Source organism: Sorex fumeus, unplaced genomic scaffold, assembly GCF_029834395.1.
Source record: "Sorex fumeus unplaced genomic scaffold, SorFum_2.1 ptg000166l, whole genome shotgun sequence".
Classification (NCBI taxonomy): Eukaryota; Metazoa; Chordata; class Mammalia; order Eulipotyphla; family Soricidae; genus Sorex; species Sorex fumeus.
Genome location: NW_026606223.1, coordinates 99162 through 119443, shown reverse-complemented (window position 1 = coordinate 119443; position 20282 = coordinate 99162). Strand labels below are relative to the sequence as shown.

Sequence of the window (20282 nt, the reverse complement as noted above, 5' to 3'; positions counted from 1 at the left end):
TTCGCCCACCGCCTCCGTCCTGCAGAACGCTGGGTGATGAGGTGACCTCTGACCCTGCCCAGAGTGAGTGACAGCTGGAGGGGGGGGCGGTTGTGACATCAGGGACACAGAGGCCGAAGGGGAGCCACAGCCAGGGCCACCGACACCCATGGCCCCCCCACGAGGGTAAGGGTGTGTGTGAGGCTGAACCGAGTGGTGGAAAAGCACAAGAGTCAGAGGAATCTAGATGATTCTAGATTCTATCCTTGATGACTTCACCCGCATGGCTAAGTCACTAGGCTCTCAGGTTTGTCATCTGTAAAGAAGACGAGAAGCTGGCCTCCCAGTAGCAGCTGTCCACGGCGATTCGGAGCATGAAAGAGGGCCAGAGAGAGGACAGTAGGCAGGGCGCTGGCCTTGCACGCGGCTGACCTGGATTTTATCTCCAGCACCCCATATGGCCCCTCGAGCCCCAGCAGAGCGATTTCTAAGTGCCGAGCAGGAAGTAAGCCCCGAGGTGTGGCTTTTACTTCCAGGTGTGGCCCAGAGATAAAGAGACAGGGCGCTGGGGCAATAGTACAGCGGGCATCTGCCTGGAACACAGCCGACCCGGGACACCGCACACCATATGGTCCCCCGAGCCCTGCTCAGAGCCAGGAGTACGCCCTGAGCACGACCAGGTGTGGCCCCCGAAACAATAACAAAACCAGGAACGCATAAGCAAGCCCAGCAATAGTTAGGCGGCTGGTGAAAATAACAGTCACCAAGTTGCTGGACGTGGTCCGCGCTAGGCCAGGCACTGGGCTGATGTGTTTCGTGTGCATTATCTCATTGAATTCTCCGGCCACTTCTACACGTCAACTGCAGACGAAGAAACCCTTAGAGACGGAAGTTGACTCACCTAAAGGCGGGAAGTTGGCATAGGGCCTCCGAGCTGATCGGGACTCGCCTTCCAGATGCCACTGCCCTAACGTGCCACTCCCGTCAACACTATCGGAAAGTGGGGTGACACTGTACCCCACAGCCCCCACCCGTGCCCAAACAAGAAGCCCCAAGAGGTTTCCAGAGTCAGCCCTTCCCTGCCCCCACCAGAACTGTACAAGGGCAGAGACTTGTCCGCCATCTAAATGGCCTTCAGGGGCTTCCGTATCACAAGTCTGCAAAATCCAGAATCTGTCCAAATAGGTCCGAAGTACTGTCACTCCTTTCTCTGCTGTTTCCTCTTCCCTGTCTAAGGTATAGACAAAACGACCGAAGGAATACATAGAGCAGAAAGAAGTCCAACTACTGGTCACTCCAGCTAGGCCAGCCTGCTCCTCGGTGCCCATGGCTGAAAATCAGGACTCTGGGCTCTGTAGTGGGTCCTCGATGCAGCCATAAGGGCTGATCGCAGTGACAGTAGCGGTGGCTCGATTTCACCCAGCAGATAACATACGTGGAGGTCTGGCACCAAACCTTTTATTTTCGATTAACCTTCACAAAAGGCTTCTGGGGGGAACCAAGAGCCTTCTGACGAGGACCACGTTAGGCCCATTTTGTAAGGGCCGAGTCGGGATGAGGCCACTGAGCCTCCTGCTGGTTCTGTGGCTTGGCCAGAGTCACAGAGCAGGTCAAGGGTGGCACAGACCCTCAGCCCACAGCGCCCCACCCCCTGCTCCCAGCCATCTGCTGCTAGGGCCCTTCTGGTGGTCATTGCACGCGAGTAGTTTCCTCCGACTAAACAGGCAAGCCTGGGTCCCTGGTTTAACGCTGGCAGGACCCACGGTGAGTCTCCTAAGTCTCAACTTTTAGGAGAGTGGTAGCTGGTGCAGGGAAGGCGACTGTGGCTGTGTCCACTGTGTGCCCACCTCACCAGCAAGCAGCTCAGCCCTGAAGGTTCCAGGGGCATGGTGGGCGGTCCCTCGCAAGGGAAGTTTCTGAGCATCCTTTCAGTCCCAGGGCTCTGCACCCGGCGCCAAACAGGTGGTTCAGGGCAATAGTTGGGCAGGATAGGAAATTTTTCACCGCGAAAGGAAATGTGCCTTGCCAGGGTGCCAGCTCCCCAGCTACGAGCCCCTACAGGGATTCCCAAAGGAGAGGGCACAGGGCCCCGGACCCCTAGGCCTACGGGCTGCCCTGGGACCCCTGGCCAAGAGGGGCGGCCAAGGATCCCTGGGCAAGAGGGGAGTCCGCGGGACCCCTGGGCAATGCATGCGCCCCGAGACCCCTGGGCAAGTGGGGCTGGGCTCCCGCCCCCTGGGCGCAGTGCTGAGGCCGGGAGGGGTGTGGGGTGCAGCTCCTGGGGACACGTGCAAACCTCCCGCCGGGAATCCCGGGCTCTGCTCTCGCAAAGGACAAAGTGCCGAGAGGGACCAAGTTTCGTAGCCACCCGAGAGGAGGGTCCCCGCCGCCGCCGCCCGCCCCAGAGGAGGGGCCGCAGCCTCCAGCATCCCTGCAGCTGGGGGGGCCTGGCCTGTGTCGACCCCCAAGTCCCATGCACCCCGATTCTGGGGTGGGGTGCGCAACTGTTACTCACGATCACCTACGACCCCTTGCGAGTCCTCAAGACGCGCGGGGGAGCGGCCCAGGTGGGCTCCAGGGCGGAGCCGGGGCGGAGTCCGAGGGCCCGGCCGGCCGCCTGGCGCCGCGTCCCGGGAAGGGGCCGGGGGCGGGGCCCGCGTGCGGGGGGCGTGGCCCGGGCGGAGGGGCGGGGCCCGGAGCCGGGGAGAACCCGACCGGCCGCCTCGCGCCGCGTCCGGGAAAGGGGCCGGGGGCGGGGCCCGCGTGCAGGGGGCGGGGCCACGGTCGAGGGGCGGGGCCCGGAGCCGGGGAGAACCCGGCCGGCCGCCGCGCGCCGCGTCCCGGGAAGGGGCCGGGGGCGGGGCCCGCGCGCGGCGGGGGCGGGGCCCGGGCCGAGGGGGCGGGGCCGGGTCTCGGCGACCCCGCCCCGCGCCGCGAGCCTCGGCGAAGGTGGCCGCGGAGGTGGGCGGGGAGGCCACGTGACCCGGCCGGCGTCCCAAGATGGCGGCGGCGGCGACGGCGCCCCGGAGGCCGCGCTCGGCTCGGGGCTGCTGAGGCGGGTCCCGCGCGGCCGGCGACGCGCGGCCGGGCCGAGGGAGGCCGGGCGGGCGGGCGGGCGGGCGGGGGTCGCCGCGTCTGGGCTCGCGGCGGCGGGGCCGGGCGGCGGCGGCGCCGCGGGATGCGCGTGCTGGGCCCGGCCTCTCCCTGCGCGTAGGGCGGCGGCGGCGGCGGCGGCCCGCGACCCGCGCTCGGGCCATGGCGCTGCGGGAGCTGAAAGTGTGTCTGCTGGGGGTGAGTGGCGGCGCCCGGGGGCGGGGGGCGGGACCCCGCCCCGCCGCGACTCCGGCCCGAGAAACTTCCCGGGGGGCGGGGGCGCGGGGACCGCAGCGACCGCAACTTCCGGCCCGACGGACGCTGGGCCGCGACCCACGTGCGCCCGCCGGGCCGAGGCCCGGGGCCGCCCCGTCCCGCCCGCGACCACCGCGCTCGGCCCGTGGGCGCGGGAGGACTTGGAGCTGCCCCCCAGCACTCGGGCAGCTCTAGATTGGACCCCCAACTCCGACATCTCCAGCTTTGCCCCCAACTACTCGGGCATCTCCAGCTTTGCCCCCTCCCCTTGCCCCCAACTCTGACATCTCCAGCTTTGCCCCCAACTAGGACATCTACCAGATTTGCCCCCCAACTACTCGGGCATCTCCAGATTTGCTCCCCCCTTGCCCCCAACTCTGACATCTCCAGCTTTGCCTCCCCCCAACTCACTCTGACATCTCCACATTTGCCCACCCCGACCCCCAACTCACTCTGACCTCTCCAGATTTGACCCCCCAGACCCCACCCCCACTCCCGATTTTGGTTCGGATCACCCTCCTCGCTTTAGCTTCTGAAATGGCCCCACTCAGGGCGCGCATCTGCCGTGAGCCCCGAACTTGAGCCCCGCGGTCCGGGCCTTGGCGTGTGTGTCGCCTAAAACTTTTTTTCTTGCTCTTTTCTCTTGCAGGACACGGGGGTAGGTAAGTCCAGCATCGTCTGGCGTTTCGTGGAAGACAGTTTTGATCCCAACATCAACCCAACGATAGGGTAAGAGACGCGTTTATTTAAATCGACCCCTGCAGGTTGGCCAGTCCCGGCAGGTGGACTTTTGGGAGAAGGTGGTGTGCCGTTGCCCGCCGTTACTGGGCCCGAGACACTGGCCTCCGCCCTCTCCGGAAAGGATTGAAGAACTCAGGAGGATCGATAGCTTCCTTCCTCTCGGGCTCTCGGGCGCCAGGGATCAAACCCAAGGCCTCACAAGCACAAAGCATGAGCACTCTGTCGCTGAGCTCCGTCTCTGGGCCAGGCTTGATAGGTCTTAGGAAAATCATCCTTTGAGTTGTGGAGAGTGAAGACTTGGGGGAAGAAAGATTTAATTGAAGCATTACTTTTTATGTAATTGTACGTCGTCACCGCCGTCCCTCGAAGTCAGCAGTGATGATGACGTTTGAAGGAAGGCACAGGAAGGAAGTGCTGCTCAGAGAGTCGATGGGTTTGGGCTCTTCCCGAAAAGGTCGGGGAGACCCAAACCCTGGCACGTTCCTGCCCTGGCAGCAAGAATGGGTTGAAGGCGCGCTTTCTCCGGGTGTCTGAGGAAATGGACTGGCTCTGGGATTCGCAGGAGAAAACTTCTTGGGGTTAGTTCAGTAGGCGCATCTGATGCTTTCTGGGCGAGGAGTTTCCTTCTACGGGTCAGTCTCGGGCCGGGGCGAGAAACCACAGAGCTTCTCTGCTACTTTTGTCGCACCGCGCGCAGTCAAGTCGTTATTTCCCGTTTGAAGACAAACGTTGTGCTTCCCTAGTTGAAGCATTTTTAAAGGAGAAACATTTGCAGCCCTTCCACGTGCCTGCACCTTGAAGGCCGGCCCGCCCGAGAGCAAACCCACGCGGGCTCTGGAGCTCCGATGCCTCCAGTATCCTTCCAGAAAGAACCGGGTGTGGCCAGATGTTTAAAGTGTGAGCTCATCCCCCCCCCAGGTCTGCCTGTCACTACCTGCACAGGAAAGTGAAGGGACAGGAAGTGAGGGCCAGGGTGTAGATGACTCAGTGCCAGACACACTTCAGAGCTAGTCGGGGCTGAGAGTCTGGCTCCGACGTGCTTTCTCACGGGGCAGGAGAAGGGGGCAAGGTCTGACCGTCCTGGCCGGGCCACGGCCTTGCCCCGAGCCACGCCTGCGGCTCCTCTCACAGTGCGCCGGGAAAGAGGGTGCGGCTCCCCACAGCCGATGGCCTCCCCTCTCCTCCTCCCGCCTCGGTCGGTGCCCTTCTTCGTCACAGTCCGTGTGCCCCAGCACCTCACTCGTAGAGACCCCTCTCTCCCTCGGCCCTGCATCTGCCTGGTCGCACACCGACCTGCCCCGCCAGCTCCACTAAGACCTGGTTCCCTCACGTGGCTGCTCAGACCAGAATTCTTGAAGGACGAGTAACTGTTTCCTCAGCTGCTGTGTACCGCACTGTTCCGTGTGCATCCCCTCCTCTGCATTCTAGTTCCCCTCTAAAGGCCAAGGCCAGCGACATTCTCCTCTCGGTCTTGGTCTTCCATTGAACAGCTTGTCACACGCCAGATGGGAAACGGTGCTGAGGATTGAGACCAGAGGTCCACACACTGGCCCTTTGTCCCACTTTCTGTTTTTGTGAATAAAACTTTATTGAGGCACAGTCATGCCCATTCACATTTTATTTCCAGCTGTTTGGGAGCTGTGCTCTCAGCTGATACCCAGTAGTCCTCACCGCCAGACGTTTCCTAATTGACCCTTTTCAGGAAAAAGTTGTCACTCCCTGTTGCAAGTAAACTTGGTTCCTGCCCTTCTGACCTTATGCATAATAGTTTGAGGGTTTTATGGGATTTTTTTTTTTGGTCACACCCAGCGGTGCACAGGTTCCTCCTGACTCTGCACTCAGGAATCACTCCTGGCGGTGCTAGGGAGACCCTATGGGATGCTGGGAATCGAACCCGGGTCCAGCCGCGTGCAAGGCAAACGCCCTACCCGCTCTGCTATCATTCCAACCCTTGAGGGTTTTCTTTTTCCCCACTATTTTCTGTGCTACAAGAGTCGTGGGGAGGGCCAAGAGCGTCGAACAGGCTGATCAAAGGGGACCAGTGATGGCGGGAAAGACGTGGACGTGCTGGCCGGAAGTCAAACTTCAGTCAAAAGTTGGATGAAGGATTTGAAGGGGCTGAGTCTGAGATATACCATTGGTAGCATCCTTGCTTTGCATGCGGCCAGCCTGGATTCCGTTCCCTGTGCCCCGTATGGTCCCCTGAGCACCGCCAGGAGTGTTCTCTGAGCAGTGCCGGAGGTGGTCCCCAAATGAAAACAAACCTTCGGAACGGGTAGGAGAGAGCGCGCAGTGGGAAAGCGCTCGCTTTGCACGCGGCAGATCTGTTAGTTGGTCCCCGGCACCGCGTACGGTCCCCTGAGCCCTGCCGGGAGTGACCCTTGCCACCACTGGTTGTGGCCTCCAAGCCCAAAACACACAACAGTAAAAAAGGGTCTGACGACCGGAAGTTGACTGGTTGGTGTTGATGATGGTGCTCGCTTCCCTCGGGGGCGACAGTGGGACTGTGAGGCAGGTCGGGGCCAGGGGTTGTGTGTTTGGGAGCTGTGGGAGGCGCGGGTGTTTGGAGGACCAGGAGCATAGTGGAGGGAGGGGTGACCAGCGTGGTGGCAGCAGGGGGAGGCCCCCTCGCTCTCCTCTCTGGCCTGCCCTGCTGTGCTCGATTTGGGAAGGGGCTTCTTCTGGCCGCTTTGACCTTCACCCCTTGCTGCGGTCCAAGCCCTCGGAGTGACAGACGCAGGCCCACCTCACAAGCTTTCCTCCTTCGCGCCACTCCCTGGAACCCGGCTCCAGCGGGCCCGTCTTCCCCAGGTCTGTGAGGCCGGGAGAGGCGTGTGCTGGAGTCGGGCCCTGCGCCTGCGGTGGGACGCACCTCCGGCAGCCTCTGCCACTCTGCTGCTCGGGGGTCTTCGGAGCGTGCCCCGGGGCTGCTGGAGGAGTTCGGACAGACTGGCCCAGCCAGAGCTGAGAGCCTGCCAGTTCTCCCCCCTTCCCCGACCCCTGGGCGGTTCTGCCTGGCCCTGGGGTCCCGTCCCTCGTCCCGTGCCTGCGGGCCTTTCCTGCTGGACTGCTGACCCGGCTCCATCAGCAGGCTCTGCCTCCTGGTCCTCTCCCGGCTCCCGCTGCAGGGAGGCTGCTTTGGAGGCGAGCGTGGTGGCCTTGCTCAGGACCGCGGCGCAGGAGCGGCCGGAGGGAGGTGCCGAGGCTGAGGCCCTTGCTCCGCGTGGCTGGGGCTGAAGGAGGCCGAGGAGGCCTTTCTGGGTCTGGACCCGCCACCTCTTCCGCCGCGGCCGCACCCTTCTCACCTTCCATCCCCCTCAGCACACGTCACGGAACCCCTTTGTCACACTGGGGTGCTTTTCCCGTGAGTGCTCTGGTCCAGAGGCCTTTGTTCTGTCTCCGTGGGCATTGGCACCTGATTGTCAAGACAACGTACGCTGGTAGCTCCCCTAAAAGTGACAGGGACCAGGCAAGAGCGTAAATGGGGGGCCAGGAATAGTGCCCTGGCATGGGTGAGGGGTCTGAGTTTGATTCTGGCCCTGCATGTTGCAGGTGACTGATGTGAAGTGGGGGGAGGAGCGGTAAAGGCCGGAGAGGGGCGTCTCCCACGCCCCTTTCCTCCCTCGGTCACCGGAGAGTGAGACCCACTGGGTGGATCACAGCCAAGAGTCTGCCACGAGCACCTGCCTGTGCTCGGTGAGACGCTTGTGTCCCACTAGCTCCTCTGGGCACTTGTCAGACCGTCCCGGGATGTCCACGGCATGGGAATTGGTCCTGTCGCCTAGTTTCTTGGGAAACCACAGAACCGGCCTGGAGCGAGGAGTCGCTCATCGCAGGAAAGGACAATTAGTCGGGATGCCTGTCTGGCTTCTTTTCGTTTTCAGATGCAACATTGCAACTTGACACAAAGATAAGTCAAGCCGACACTTTCATTAAAAGAATACGAGGAATTTCGTCCCATGCAGTTTTATCTCCCTGAGCTCTGTGGCCAGAAAGTGCATCCTTCGGGGGCCATGATCGACTCTCGACAGTGGCCGTTGAATTCTACCTGTGAGACCCTAGATGCGAAATTCAGAACGGGGTTCACCGACGCCTGCGGGTCCACTTCCTTTCTGCTGGCATTTGGGAAGAGGGGGTGCAGAGAGGAGACGGGCTCTGCTCCACGAACCCCGCGTCTCCGTCCCCCGCAAGCATCGGAGGAGCTTGGGTGCCTGTCAGGAGGGTCCTCCGGGGAGCAGGACTTGCGGGTACTCGGTGGCAGGCTGGGCAGGGCGGACGCGGCGGGGGCGCGTGCCCACGTCAGCCAAGCAGCAGTGGCACCTTCCCACGTGTCTCCTGGCTGTGTCACTGTCCCCCAGAGAAGAATCGCAGGAGCCGAACGGCAGCGAGAGAGCAGAGGGGAAGTGAGGGTGCATGTTCAGGAGGGAAGGTGGGCTTTTCTCCAGGGGGCGGGGGGCGGGGGGCGCGGGCCCCGCCTGTGAGTCAGGGATACAGCAGCCCCCCGGAAGGGCAGCTTGCCTTTGCAAAGTTGCTTTTGCAGCTTTTCTGCTAACTTGCTCCCACTCGGGGCTTCCTGTGTCGCTAAAAGGCGGTTGCTGACGAGGGCAGGATCTGTCCCTGTCCGGCCTCCGTGTTCTCACAGCCGTCTGTCCCCGTTGGAGCGTCTCTGTATGGGTTTGGCCTCCCCTGGGCTTGTGCTGGCGCCGGTTAGAGTCTCGCCGGGGTCCACACCCCAGTCTCACGGGGAAGATGCACCCCCGAGAGCCACAGAATCCCAGGATCCCTGCTGTGGTGCAGTGCGAGCGTTGGGGGGACGGTCGCGCTCATCATGTGTGCAAGGACGCGAAAGTGGTCGGTGGGGTATGGCTCCTGAGGGGTCCCTCGCCTCTGGGGCCAAATTCATGGTGGCACCCTGTGCCCCCAACTCCTGGCAGCAGGACCCGAGCCCTGGGTACAGTGGGAACTTGGCCTGCTTGTCGCTTAGCAAACGTGTTTCGTCCTTGTCCCCGCCAGCCAGCAACCATAACTGCCTTCTCATGTCCACTGTCCACCCCCATGTGCCTGGCCGGGCCACCCTCTCGATGTCCCGTTGCCCCTAGTCTTGTTTACCTCAAAAGTGTGCCTTCCGGGTGGCCCTCGGGGGGACTCAGCCCCTCAGAGCTCTTGCTCCTGACCCTGTGCCCCTGTCAGCCTGCTCGGGCCTGGCACCCCCGAGTAGTTCGGATAGATGGCCGGGCAGAGCCGGGAGCGCCGGAGCCCCGTATGTTGTTCCGTGCAGCCCTTGTCCCCTTGGTTTATCTGCACTGTTTCGAATGGGATTGTCTTCATTGCCGTTCACTTGCTTAGCCTTTGGGCCACACTTGATGGCTTTATTCCTAGAGGACTGTGGGGCCCGAACCCAAGGCAAACTGCTGGACTATCTCTTGCCCCCACTGGCACACATTCTTTTATCAATTTGGGGGGAGGTGGGGCCACACTTGGGGGCACCCAAGGGCTCCTGGTGTTACTCCTGGTCATACTCGGGGCCTCCGTCTGCTGCATACAGAGCCTGGACTCCGGCCCTGTCCGCGATGTCCATGGAGTGTGTGTGTGTGGGCCGCACAGTTCGGGCGCAGGGACAGAGCCTGTACCTTTGCCCGCACACAGCCGAGAGGAAAGGGTGTTCCGTTCTAATCTGGAATGGTTTGGCTCGGTTTGGCTTCGGGGGCCACCGCTGACAGTGCGCGGAGCTCGCTCCTGGCCCTAGTGCTTAGGGCTCACAGGCGTCACTCCTGGTGAGGTTTGGGCGCCGTATGGGGGACCAGGGTCGGACCCGGTCGGTGGTGTGCGAGGAAAGCGCCCGACCTGCTGCACCAGCTCTTTGACCCCAGGTGCTGCTGAAGGTCGGCGCAGGGGAAGTCCCGTGAGAGTCAGGCGGAGTCGCCCTTAAGGACTTTCTTCTGCCCTCCAGGCCGTGGCCACAGAGGCGTTGCCTAGGGAGGGTTTTCTCTGGAACCTGGAATTTGCCCTCCCCCCTTCCTCTGGACCTTGGCCTCCCTCCCTCTCCACGGGAAGCTCCAGCTGCTCACCACCCCCAGCATTTATTTGCTTTGTGACCTTGGGCAAATTATTTAACCTCTTTGTTACTCAATTTGCACATTTGAGGTTACTAGTGCATTTAATTAGAGCGGTGAAAAATGAGTTAAAATACATAAAAATTACTTATAATGACCCTTGGCAACGGGTGAACGTTTGTTATTTCTTAGCAGTTTTGGTATATATATATATATATGCACACATATATACATATTTTTTTAGTAAGTTCATCCCACTATTTTTCTAAGTTCTGAATAAGTGGACTGACACTGTGCGTCTCACGTCGACCTGCTCCTCCCACTCAGACGTGGCAAACCCATCTGTGTTGCCCTCATGGGTCGTTTCCCGCTGCACCGCAGGCCACGGTGGGCTTCTCTGTTCCACTCGTGGATGTTGTGCTTGTGCTTGTTTCAGGTCTGGAGATACTAAAAATAATTCTGCTGGGAAGGGAGCGAGAACGCAGAGGGTCGAGGTGCTTCCCTTGCACGCTGCCAGCCCCAGTTCAGTCCCCAGCTCTGCTTATGGTCCCTCGGGCACCCCCAGGAGTGACCCTGGGCACAGCCCAGAGCACTCGGTGTGGCCCCAAGCCAGAGTTCGTAAAAATCACTGCTCCGAAGCTCTTGCCATCTTGTATCCAGCAGGTGACGTTTCTTCAGGAAACACGTATGTGTGCGCTTAGGTTTGTGTGTGGCGCTGAGCTTCTGGGCCCGGGGGACACGGGACATGTGTCGTCTTGGCTTCCCTCGATTCCCAGCCGGGCCGGGGGCTGCGGTTGCTCCTTAGCCTCTGTGACTTTCATTCCAGGTCCCGGATGACCAGAGCCATCAGGTACTTTTCCACATGTCTGTCGGTCATTTGGATATCCACCTCAATTAAGTTGTCTGCTTAAGAATCTTAGTCGTTAGGGGCGAGAGAGAGAGTCCAGTGCGGAAGGCCATTTGCCCTGCACCTTGGCCAGCCTGGATTTGATCCCCGGCACCCCGAAGGGTTCCCTCCCCGCCCCTCCCCAGAAGTGAGCCCTGAGCAGAGAGCCAGGAGGAAGCTCTGAGCATCTCTGGGTGTCACCTCAGCCCCCAGGGAAAAGTTAGAGGGAGCTGGAGAAATAGGACAGTGGGTAGGAAGTTTGCTTTTCACGCGGCTTACCTGGGCTCAGCCACCCCATCTGGTCCCCCGACTTCCAGCCAGGAGTGATCCCCGATTTCAGAGCTGGGAATAAGCCCTGACTACCCCCTGCGTGTGGCCCACACACCCAAACCAACAGTCATTCGTGCTGGCTTCTCAGTCATGCTCTTCTTGGTCAGTGGGCGTTTCATGGATATTCCAGGGACCAGTCATGGTTGGGTCTGAGTGTTGTGGGTATCTTCTCCCCTTGTGTGACTAACCTCCCTCTCTAAAAGCAAAAATAGCTTTTTTAATGAATGTTATTATTCTTAGTACACCCATTTGGGCTGACTTTCCTTTAAGGTTAGTGTTTTTTTGTCACCTGTTGAAGAAACTTGGATTAACCAAAGTTACGAAAATAATCTCCTGTTATTACTGTACAGTACTTCCATTTCGTATTTCAAAGTTTCCCCGAAGATCATTTCTGAGTGAGGTATGGAAGAGAGACCGGGTTGTGGTCGGAGTTTGTTTTCATTTATTACAGCTGGGCTCCAGCATGCCTCTCCCCTTACGCCAGGACGCATGTAGGGAATTCCAGCTCACGTGCAGTAAAATACAGCCATCCCAGCTCACGTGCAGTGAAACGCACCCAGTCCCTACTTCACTCCCTTTCTCTTGCCTTCGGACGTTGCTGGGAAGTGGTGAGAGCAGACGGCCTTGTCTTGTTCCCAAGTGGAAGGGAAGCCTGTGGTATTTCATCATTCTGCCGGACAGCTGACCTCTTAAGGCCCCTCTCCTGGGCTGGAGAGGTAGTTGAGGCACGTGCCTGCCAACATCAGGCCCCGTTTCTGTCGCCTGCACCGCGTCGGCTCCCTGAGCGCAAAGCCAGGAGCAGTTGGATGGGGGGATGTCACACCGACTGGGTTCCGTGGCACACTTTGCTGTTGCGTTTCCCAGGGGCACGCTCTCTGGTTGTGGAACTCCAGTCCAGCTGGCTGTGGTGCGGCCAGAAACTGCTCTCAGATCGCGGGCAGGAGACGGCCGACCCACCAGGGGCGTGTGCAGTGCTCGAGGTGGCACCGGGGGTCCGATCGCCTCACACTGCAAAGCGGGTGAGCCCTCGCCTGCATGCACCCACGTTTGGAGGCGCCCTCCCGCGCGGCCTTGGCTAGAGGTGCCCTCCTTCTAACCTTGGTCAGCGATGCCCTCCTCGGCCTGATCGTCACGAGGTTTTGATGGAAAACCTGACTTGGCGCCCCCCGAGAGAGAAGAGGGCCGAGCGGCTTGGAGCGCAGGCTCTGCATGTGGGATGCCCGCGCTTGGTTCCCGGCCCTCCGTGGTCCCCTGGGCAGCACCAGGAGCCCTCAAGCAGCGTGCTAGCTTTCTCCCTCCTGAGCATCACTCTGTATGGCGCAGAAACAAACAAGTATCTTGTTGACTTCTGTCAGTTCGACGCTCTCACTGATCTTTTGGACTGAATGTGTTTTCTCTTTTTAGCGTTAAGATAAAATAGTAGAGGTAGTGCAGCAGAGAAGGTGCTTCCCTTGCACGTGGGTTCAGTCCCAGCTACTCTGTGTGATCCCCAAGCCGCCAGGAGTGCTTCCTGAGCGTGGGACAAGGAATAAGCCCTGAGCACTGCCGGGTGTGCCCCCCCCCCCCCCAAATGGAGTGGATTAAAGTAATCCGGGCTGTGGGAGCATACCCGGCAGTGCTCAGGGTTTACTCCTGGCTCTGCGCTCGGTCATTACTCCTGGAGATGCTCAGGGGACCACATGAGGTGCCAGGGACTGAGCCTGGGTTGGCCATGCGCAAGGCAAACGCCCTGCCCGCTGTACTGTCACTTCAGCTCCCTGACTAAAGTATTAAACCATTTATAAGCTTCGCTTGGTTATCCTTGATTATTTTGGACTGATCTACTAAAATGCTGCTAGAGAGTTTGCTTTCGGATTTCTGTAGTTTTTTCTAATCCCTTTCTCTAGTCCAGACCTTGTCAGACCAGCGGGCCGTGTGTTCCCCTGCTCCGCTGCTTGGGAAGTTTATACGTCTTGGCGTTCTGAAAGTTAATACCGTCCACAAATGAGGCCTTTGAAGCTGGGAATCTTCGTCAGAGAAATGCTTAAAACAGATTTCCAGTTCTCCGGTTAATGGAAACTGTCCTCCTCCTCCTGAGCACGCGCTGGCCCCTTGTGCCTCTTGGGCGGTGCGTCTGCACCCTCCTTTTGTGACTTGCTGGCACAAAGTCGTTTCGTAGCTGAGCGTCCCGGTGGTGGGAGACGGATGGGTGGGGTGGGGATCCCCAGAGACAGCGGTGGAGGGACGCGGACGGAACCCTGCCGGGAACGGTATTGTCAATCACAGCGTCGCAGGGAGGACACTGGCCTTGCCCCCGGCCAACTCGGGCTTCATCCCTGGCACCACGTTTGCTCCCTGAGCCCACCGGGAGCGATTCCTGATGGGGCCGGGAGCCAGCCCTGAGCACTGCCAGGTGTGGCCCCCAACCCCAAACCATCTATAAGCACAAAAGGGTCGCTGGTGTTCGCCTGTTACCCTTTTAATATCTCCAAGTTCTTTCCTGCTAGAAGTGTCTTTTTTTTACCGATTCTAATGGTCCCAGAGAATTTGTTTTGATTTCATTAATATTAATACTTCTTCGTTCCGTTCCTTTATTTTCAGATATGTGTGTTTGTCTTCGTTCCCCCCTCCTCCGCCCCCTCCTTGCTTTTGTTTATTATTTTGGCTGAACGTGTTCTTTCTCTCTCTCTCATATTTTTAGTTTTTTGAAATGGAAGTTTAGGAGAGTGCTTTTTTTTTTTCCAGGAAAATGTCTATGATTGATTTCTGGTTAAATCTCTTGTGGTCAGAGAACATGGGCACTGTTATTTCAGGCTTTTTGTGCTTGTTTTTCTATGGCCGGCAACAGGGTCCGCCTTTGTGGGACCCCACCCCCGCCTGCCCGACGGCCCCACTCATTGACAGTCACAAAGGAAGCGCTTGAAATCCTGCCCTAATTAAGGATTTGCCGTTTCTGTCTTTCGTTGAATCCATTTTTGCTTCCTGTGTTTTGAAGCTCTTCATATTCTGTGTCCACATGTACCGGGGTTATTTTTCTTAATAGCACGACCTCTTCGCCGTCCCGAAATGTCCCTCTTTTTCCTGGTAACAGCACTGAGTCTGCGTTCTGCTTGTCCTGCTGAAGGCCCTTCAGCCTCCTGTCGATTAGTGTCTGCTCTCTTTCCCCATCCATTTTGATTTAACCTATTTATTTTATATATTAGAGTGGGTTTCTTGTAAACAACATTATGAATCCTGCTTTTGTATCTAATCTCACGGTCTCTGCACTGTTCAAAACAGTTACTGGTAACCACATGTGGCTTCGTTTAAATGAAAGTTAGAATTTAATATTCAGGTCCTTGGCCTTGCAGGCTCCCTCTCAGTCCGCATGGAACGTTCTATTATGTAGGATTGGTGTAGACGATGTTTATGTATTTTAAGCATCGCTATTGTTTAGTTTAAATCTATCCTCTTGATCTCTTTTATTTACTTATTTATTTATTTATTTTTGCCCCTGTGAATGATTCCGTTTTATCTTCACTATTGGCTCATCCCCACTATCTCTTTGTTTTCTGATTTTAGTGGTTCTGCTAGGGTTTACAGTATCCTTCTTTCTCTGTCAACTTTCAGAGGTTTGACTTCTGCGTCCAACAAAATCCACATCACATTATTTTGCCTTTTTTCTCTTGACACTGGCGTCAGGTTGTTCCTCTCCGTGTCTCTGTCTTGGTGCCTGGCGGTGCTGGTCTTCCGCATTCTTCTTCAGGCGCCTCATGAATATGAAAATTCATCTTATCCAGTCACTATTTTTGTTTGGTTGTTATTGGCCACTCTTGATGGTGCTCAGGGCTTATTCCTGGTTCTGCGCGCGGAGATCACGCCTGGTGGGCTCAGGTGACCTTATGGGGTCTCAGAGATCGAACCCGGGTCAGTTACGTGCAAGGCAAGCATCCGGCCTGCTTGCTGTCACTCCACCCCAACCCTGTCCTTTTTCTGCGTACCAGTACACGAATCCCCTCTGCAGCTTGGACCATTCCCTGGATTTATAGATCAGCGTGGAAAGAAATGACATCTGTATTACATTGAATCTTCCCATCTATGAGCATAGATTATTGTAATCCTTTTCTTTCTAGTTTTCCAACTGCTCTGTGTCATGGCCTTGCATGCCTGTCCTTGCATTTTTCTTTTTGCAAGGAGTTTGTGGCTCAGTGCCGTTTTCTGCTGTTAATATGCTAAATGGTATTATTGCTTTGAATTATTTTCATTTCTTATCGTTAAGCTTTTCCTTTTTCATTCCTTATTTTAGTAAATCAAATCAAATCAGTCTATTATGGAAGAGAAAAGTGGTGTGGGTATTGTTCATCTTCTTCTAATCTTAGCAAGGAAGCTTCGCCACTGCGTCAGTGAACCTGCGTGCTGGGGCTTTGGCACGCCGCCCCCTTCGCACAGCGCCCAAGTGTCCTCCCTCTGCATTTGCTGGGATTGTTCTACAGAATAAGTATTGGATTTATCAAACATTTTTTCTATATTGGGTTGATCGCATCATTCTCTTTTTTTGCTTTTAATATGTAAATTACATTTTTCAGCTTTCATTTACATTGTTGAACCGAGTGAATAAATCCACTGAGATTGTGTTATATATTTTATTTTTTATTGACTTTAGTTTGCTGTTATTTGTATATATGTTTATAAGTGAAATTGTCATGTAATATTCTTCTGTATAATATGACAGTTGATCAGCGGAATTATGCTTGACTTGAAGATAATTGGGATGCTCTGATGAAGCCGTTTCTATAAAATTGCTCTTGATTCTTCCTTAAATGATGAGTAAAATCCATCACTGATGTCATCTGAGATGTGAGTTTAAGGCGTTGAGTTTCTTCACCGTTTAGAATCATTCACAGTCAGATTTTAGTTTTTACTCGTGTCAGACCTTTGATAGACTGGATTTTGTGGGTTCTTGAAAGAAGTTTTTGTCGTATGCTTCCGAGGCGTCAAGATGTTCACATGCAAGCCTGTAGGGCCCTTCCTTGCACCCGGCGACCTGGGTTTAACCCCCAGCACCACATCGTCCCCTGAACCCACCAGGAGCCAGCCCAAGCACTGCCCGGAGTGGCTCAGAAACAGAAAAAGGGGCCGTTTCTCCTCTGTTTCACATTTCTGATAGGGTCACTTGGGTCAGTTGAGCCTGGATCCACTCTGTTCTCTGCCGCTCCCGCCTTCCGTCTCCCCGTGTTCGTTGTGCCTTTCTCTGCCCTCTCGAGAGCCACGACTGCGTCGCTGGCCTCGCTGCTCTCTTTCCTTGTGCCCTGCCCCTGACAGTCTGAAGCCACCGTTGCTGGGCTGCAGCGGCAGCGGCAGCGGCGGCGCCTTCCCTGCATGACGCCCGGGGCTCGGTACTAAGAAAACCACTTACCTGCGACTGTGGCCGGATCCAATATGCTCTTCCTTATCACAGTTTCATTGTCATCATTCGCTTTCATTTTTAAATATTTTCCAATTTCTATTAAGATTTCGTGTTTGATCCAAGTGTCATTGAGCTGAATATTTGATCCATGTCATTTAGATGTATATTTCTCAGTTTCCAGTAATAGGGAAACTTCCTAGTTAACTTTCTGTGAATGCTTACTGGGATAATTGAAGTGAGAGAACATTTTGTAGCGTTTAACTAGTTTGAGATTGTATGTTTTGCCGCGTGACCTACGGATTACGTGGGTTTTGGAGAGAGTTCTGCGTGTATTCAAGAAGATACTCTGCAACTATGGGGCTTCTAACGTTTGTTAAAATTAACCATATTAATTCAGGTTTCTGGTTTTTCGTTTTGTTTTCCTGTTACTCTTGCTGGTGTTTTGACTCCTTTAGTCACTAACAGGATTAAACTCTCCCACCCTGGATGCATGTTGGTCTGTCTATCCTAAGAGATGGCTCTTAGGTTTACCACCTCTATTTCGCAGCTACCGACTACAAATGTAGAATTTCATTTCTCCCCCGAAATGTCTCCCTTCTTGTGTTTCAAGATGGACTGTGCAGTCTGGGAGGGCATTTTCCCTTGAGGTCGGATTTGTCTGTTATGAATAAAGTGACATGATTTCCTTTGATCGGTGTTTTTATAGTGCCTCCTTTTCTCTCATCTGGCTTATCGCCTCGGTCTCTTTCAGGTGGACCTCTGTGAGCAGCTGATGCTTTGATTCTGAGAACGTTCTGTGTCTCCGCCGCCCTAATCAAGATGCAGACATTCCATGTCCCCTCAGAAAGTCCCCTCTGCGCCCCAGCCCCTGGGAGCCGGTCTCCTGTGTCCTTAGGGTGTGGGAATAGACGTTTATTCCTACCGACACTGCAGTCCACCTGCCTCCTCTTCTTGCATTTCACTCACACGTATGAAATATATATGATCCTGCGGGCGCTGACTGGCTTCTGTTTCTTCCCGTCGAGCGGTGTTGGCGTTTAGGCATCTTTGGGGCTGACGCATCGTTTACTTATGGGAATACTCGTGCTTCAGGAACGGATCACAATGCATTTATTCCTTCTCCTGCTGTAGGCATCCACATCGTTTCCGGTTTGGGGCAATTATGAATATAGATATTGTGAGTTCGTGACAAATCCTTCGTGACTGTCGGGTTTCATTTCCTCTGGGTAGGTAGCTAAGAGAAGTTTTGGTTGCTAGGGTGAGTGTGGCTTCATCTCGCAGAGTTCGGGATAAATCTGGTGCTTGTAACTTTTCTCGACATTAGAGACTGTCTCCATTTTCTTTTATGACGAGATAACTGTAAAAAAAAAAAAAAGGGCATTATTTCCCCTCCTGCCAGTGGTGGTGTCCTGTGGCCAAGAACCCAGGCTGCCTCCCTTTCCCCCTAGGAGGGCATCTGATTTGCCCAGTACACCCCAGGCCACATACCCAGACCTCGGAGGCCAGAATCCACCCACAAGATGTACCTCGGCCAGAATGTGGCATAGTGGTCAAGCGTGTCATAGGCTTTGGTTCCTGGAATGGCCCCCCAAATGGGTTTTTCGTGGCAGGAAATAGAGGAAGAACACAATTCATTTCTTCTACAGATTTTTCCCTTGCTCTTCATTCCTTCTTAGAGAATTGGGTTTTCATCTGATTTCACTTCCCTTCAGCCCAAGGACCTTTTAAAAGCGTTTGGTGGCACTTTCAGTCTTAAGGGCCCTTGGTGACAGATTCCCTTAGTTCTTTTCTGGAAAGGCCTGTGCTACATTCTTGACGTGAAAAGAATATGTTTTGCTAAGGGTCAGAGCAATAGTACAGCAGATAGAGAGTTTGCCCTGGCCGCCCATCTGGTCCTTCAAGCTTGCCAGGAGTGATTCCCAAGCACAGAGCCAGAAGTAACCCCTGAGCATTGTCGGGTGTGACCCCAAAACAAAACGAAACTATTTTTTTTTTAATTTTTTATTTTTTGCTTTTTGGGTCACACCTGGCAATGCACAGGGGTTCCTCCTGGCTCATGCACTCAGGAATTACTCCTGGCAGTGCTTGGGGGACCATATGGGATGCTGGGACTCGAACCTGGGTTGGCCGTGTGCAAGGCAAACACCCCACCCGCTGTGCTATCGCTCCAGCCCCACGAAACTATTTTTTGCTGAAGATTTCGGGCTTGAGGTTTTCCTGACTTTTTTTCCTTTCTGTCATGCGGCATGGTCTGACATCTGTACATCACGGCAGAATGGTCACAGGGTGTGACGTTTTCTTCTAGAGATGAGCATTTTGGATTTCTGCTCTCAGGTCTTCCAGCGTGCTTTGTTTGCTGTGGTCTTGTCGGGTCGTCCCTGGCCACGGCGAGCAGGGGTCAGAGTGCTGGGCCCTCTCTTTCCTCTTCGATCACAAGAGAGGAAGGCCTGGGCGCGTTGTGCACACGGTCTCTTTTCAGCACTCCAGATGGATTTTCCTGCTGTCGTTTGGCCTCCCTGGTGCCTGCTGCCTGTCCTCTCGGCCTCCTTAACGTTGCCCCCGAATGTGACCCATCTTTCACTCCATGGCTGCTGCTGTTGTGTGTCTTTTAAGATCATCAGCTTGCTGGAAGATTCTCGATGGGTAATATCTTTAGTTCAGTAAAGTAAAGTAAAGGCCCTCCGGTTGATCATCGATTTGCTCGAGCGGGCCCAGTAACGTCTCCATTGGAGACTTTGTTGTTACTGTGTCTGGCATATCGAATACGTCACGGGGAGCTTGCCAGGCTCTGCCGTGCGGGCGAGATACTCTCGGTAGCTTGCTGGGCTCTCCGAGAGGGGGGGAGGAATCGAACCTGGCTCCGCAGAGCTGGCTGCACGCAAGGTGATTCAATAAAAAAAAAAAATCAGAAGTAAATATGCCAGACAAAAGATCAGACTTTGCAGTCAGAAAAAAAAAAGGAAAAAGAAAACTTTTTCTTTCTGCCCCTTTGGTCTTTCAGTGTTTGATTGTGAGCTGTTTCACAGACGACTGGCTCCCGGGGTGGTGTGTTCCGTGGTCTTCTCCCTCTCCTCGGGAGTGTCCGTCCATTGATAGGCATTTCGTGGTTCTACTTCGCAGCAGCGTGGCGTGTTTCTATGAATCTTCACGTCCTGTTCCGAATGCTAGATGTTCATTCAGCCCTGATTATATTCGGAGTAGCTTCTCGGGCTGGAGAGGCAGCTCGGCAGTAGGGCACCTGCACCCCCTGCAGAGTGGCAGGGATGACGAGCCAGGGGTCCCTTAGAGAGCACGTGGCCCTGAGGCCTTCTTCGTGGCATATGTGGTCACATACTTCCCCCACGTACTGAACGCCGCCAGAGATGCAGTGCAGAGATTCTAGGTTCTCCCTGCCGTGGAGTGCTGAGTTTGGTTTAGCAGGATGTTGAATGATCCACGGAGGCTTTGAAGTTGCAGGCGCCTGCCTTTGCACTTAGGATAGTTTCCTGGCGAGTCAGGTTTAGCCGGCGGCAAATCCTGTGACTGCGAATATTGTCTTCCCCGCCAAGTGTGGCCGTCTGGATTTCCATCCAGAAGTTCG

At 55.7% G+C, this 20282-nt stretch overlaps 1 protein-coding gene across 1 annotated transcript in view; it reads left to right on the top strand.

Annotated features, from left to right (window-relative positions):
- The first annotated feature begins 3215 nt into the window (after positions 1 to 3215).
- Positions 3216 to 20282, top strand: part of RAB22A (RAB22A, member RAS oncogene family) — a 34955-nt gene continuing 17888 nt past the window's right edge. The window contains exons 1-2 of the mRNA XM_056107456.1: positions 3216 to 3270; positions 3977 to 4056. Coding sequence (XP_055963431.1) covers positions 3235 to 3270; positions 3977 to 4056 — 116 coding nt within the window. The 5' untranslated portion in view covers positions 3216 to 3234. The remainder of the gene's footprint in view (positions 3271 to 3976; positions 4057 to 20282) is intronic.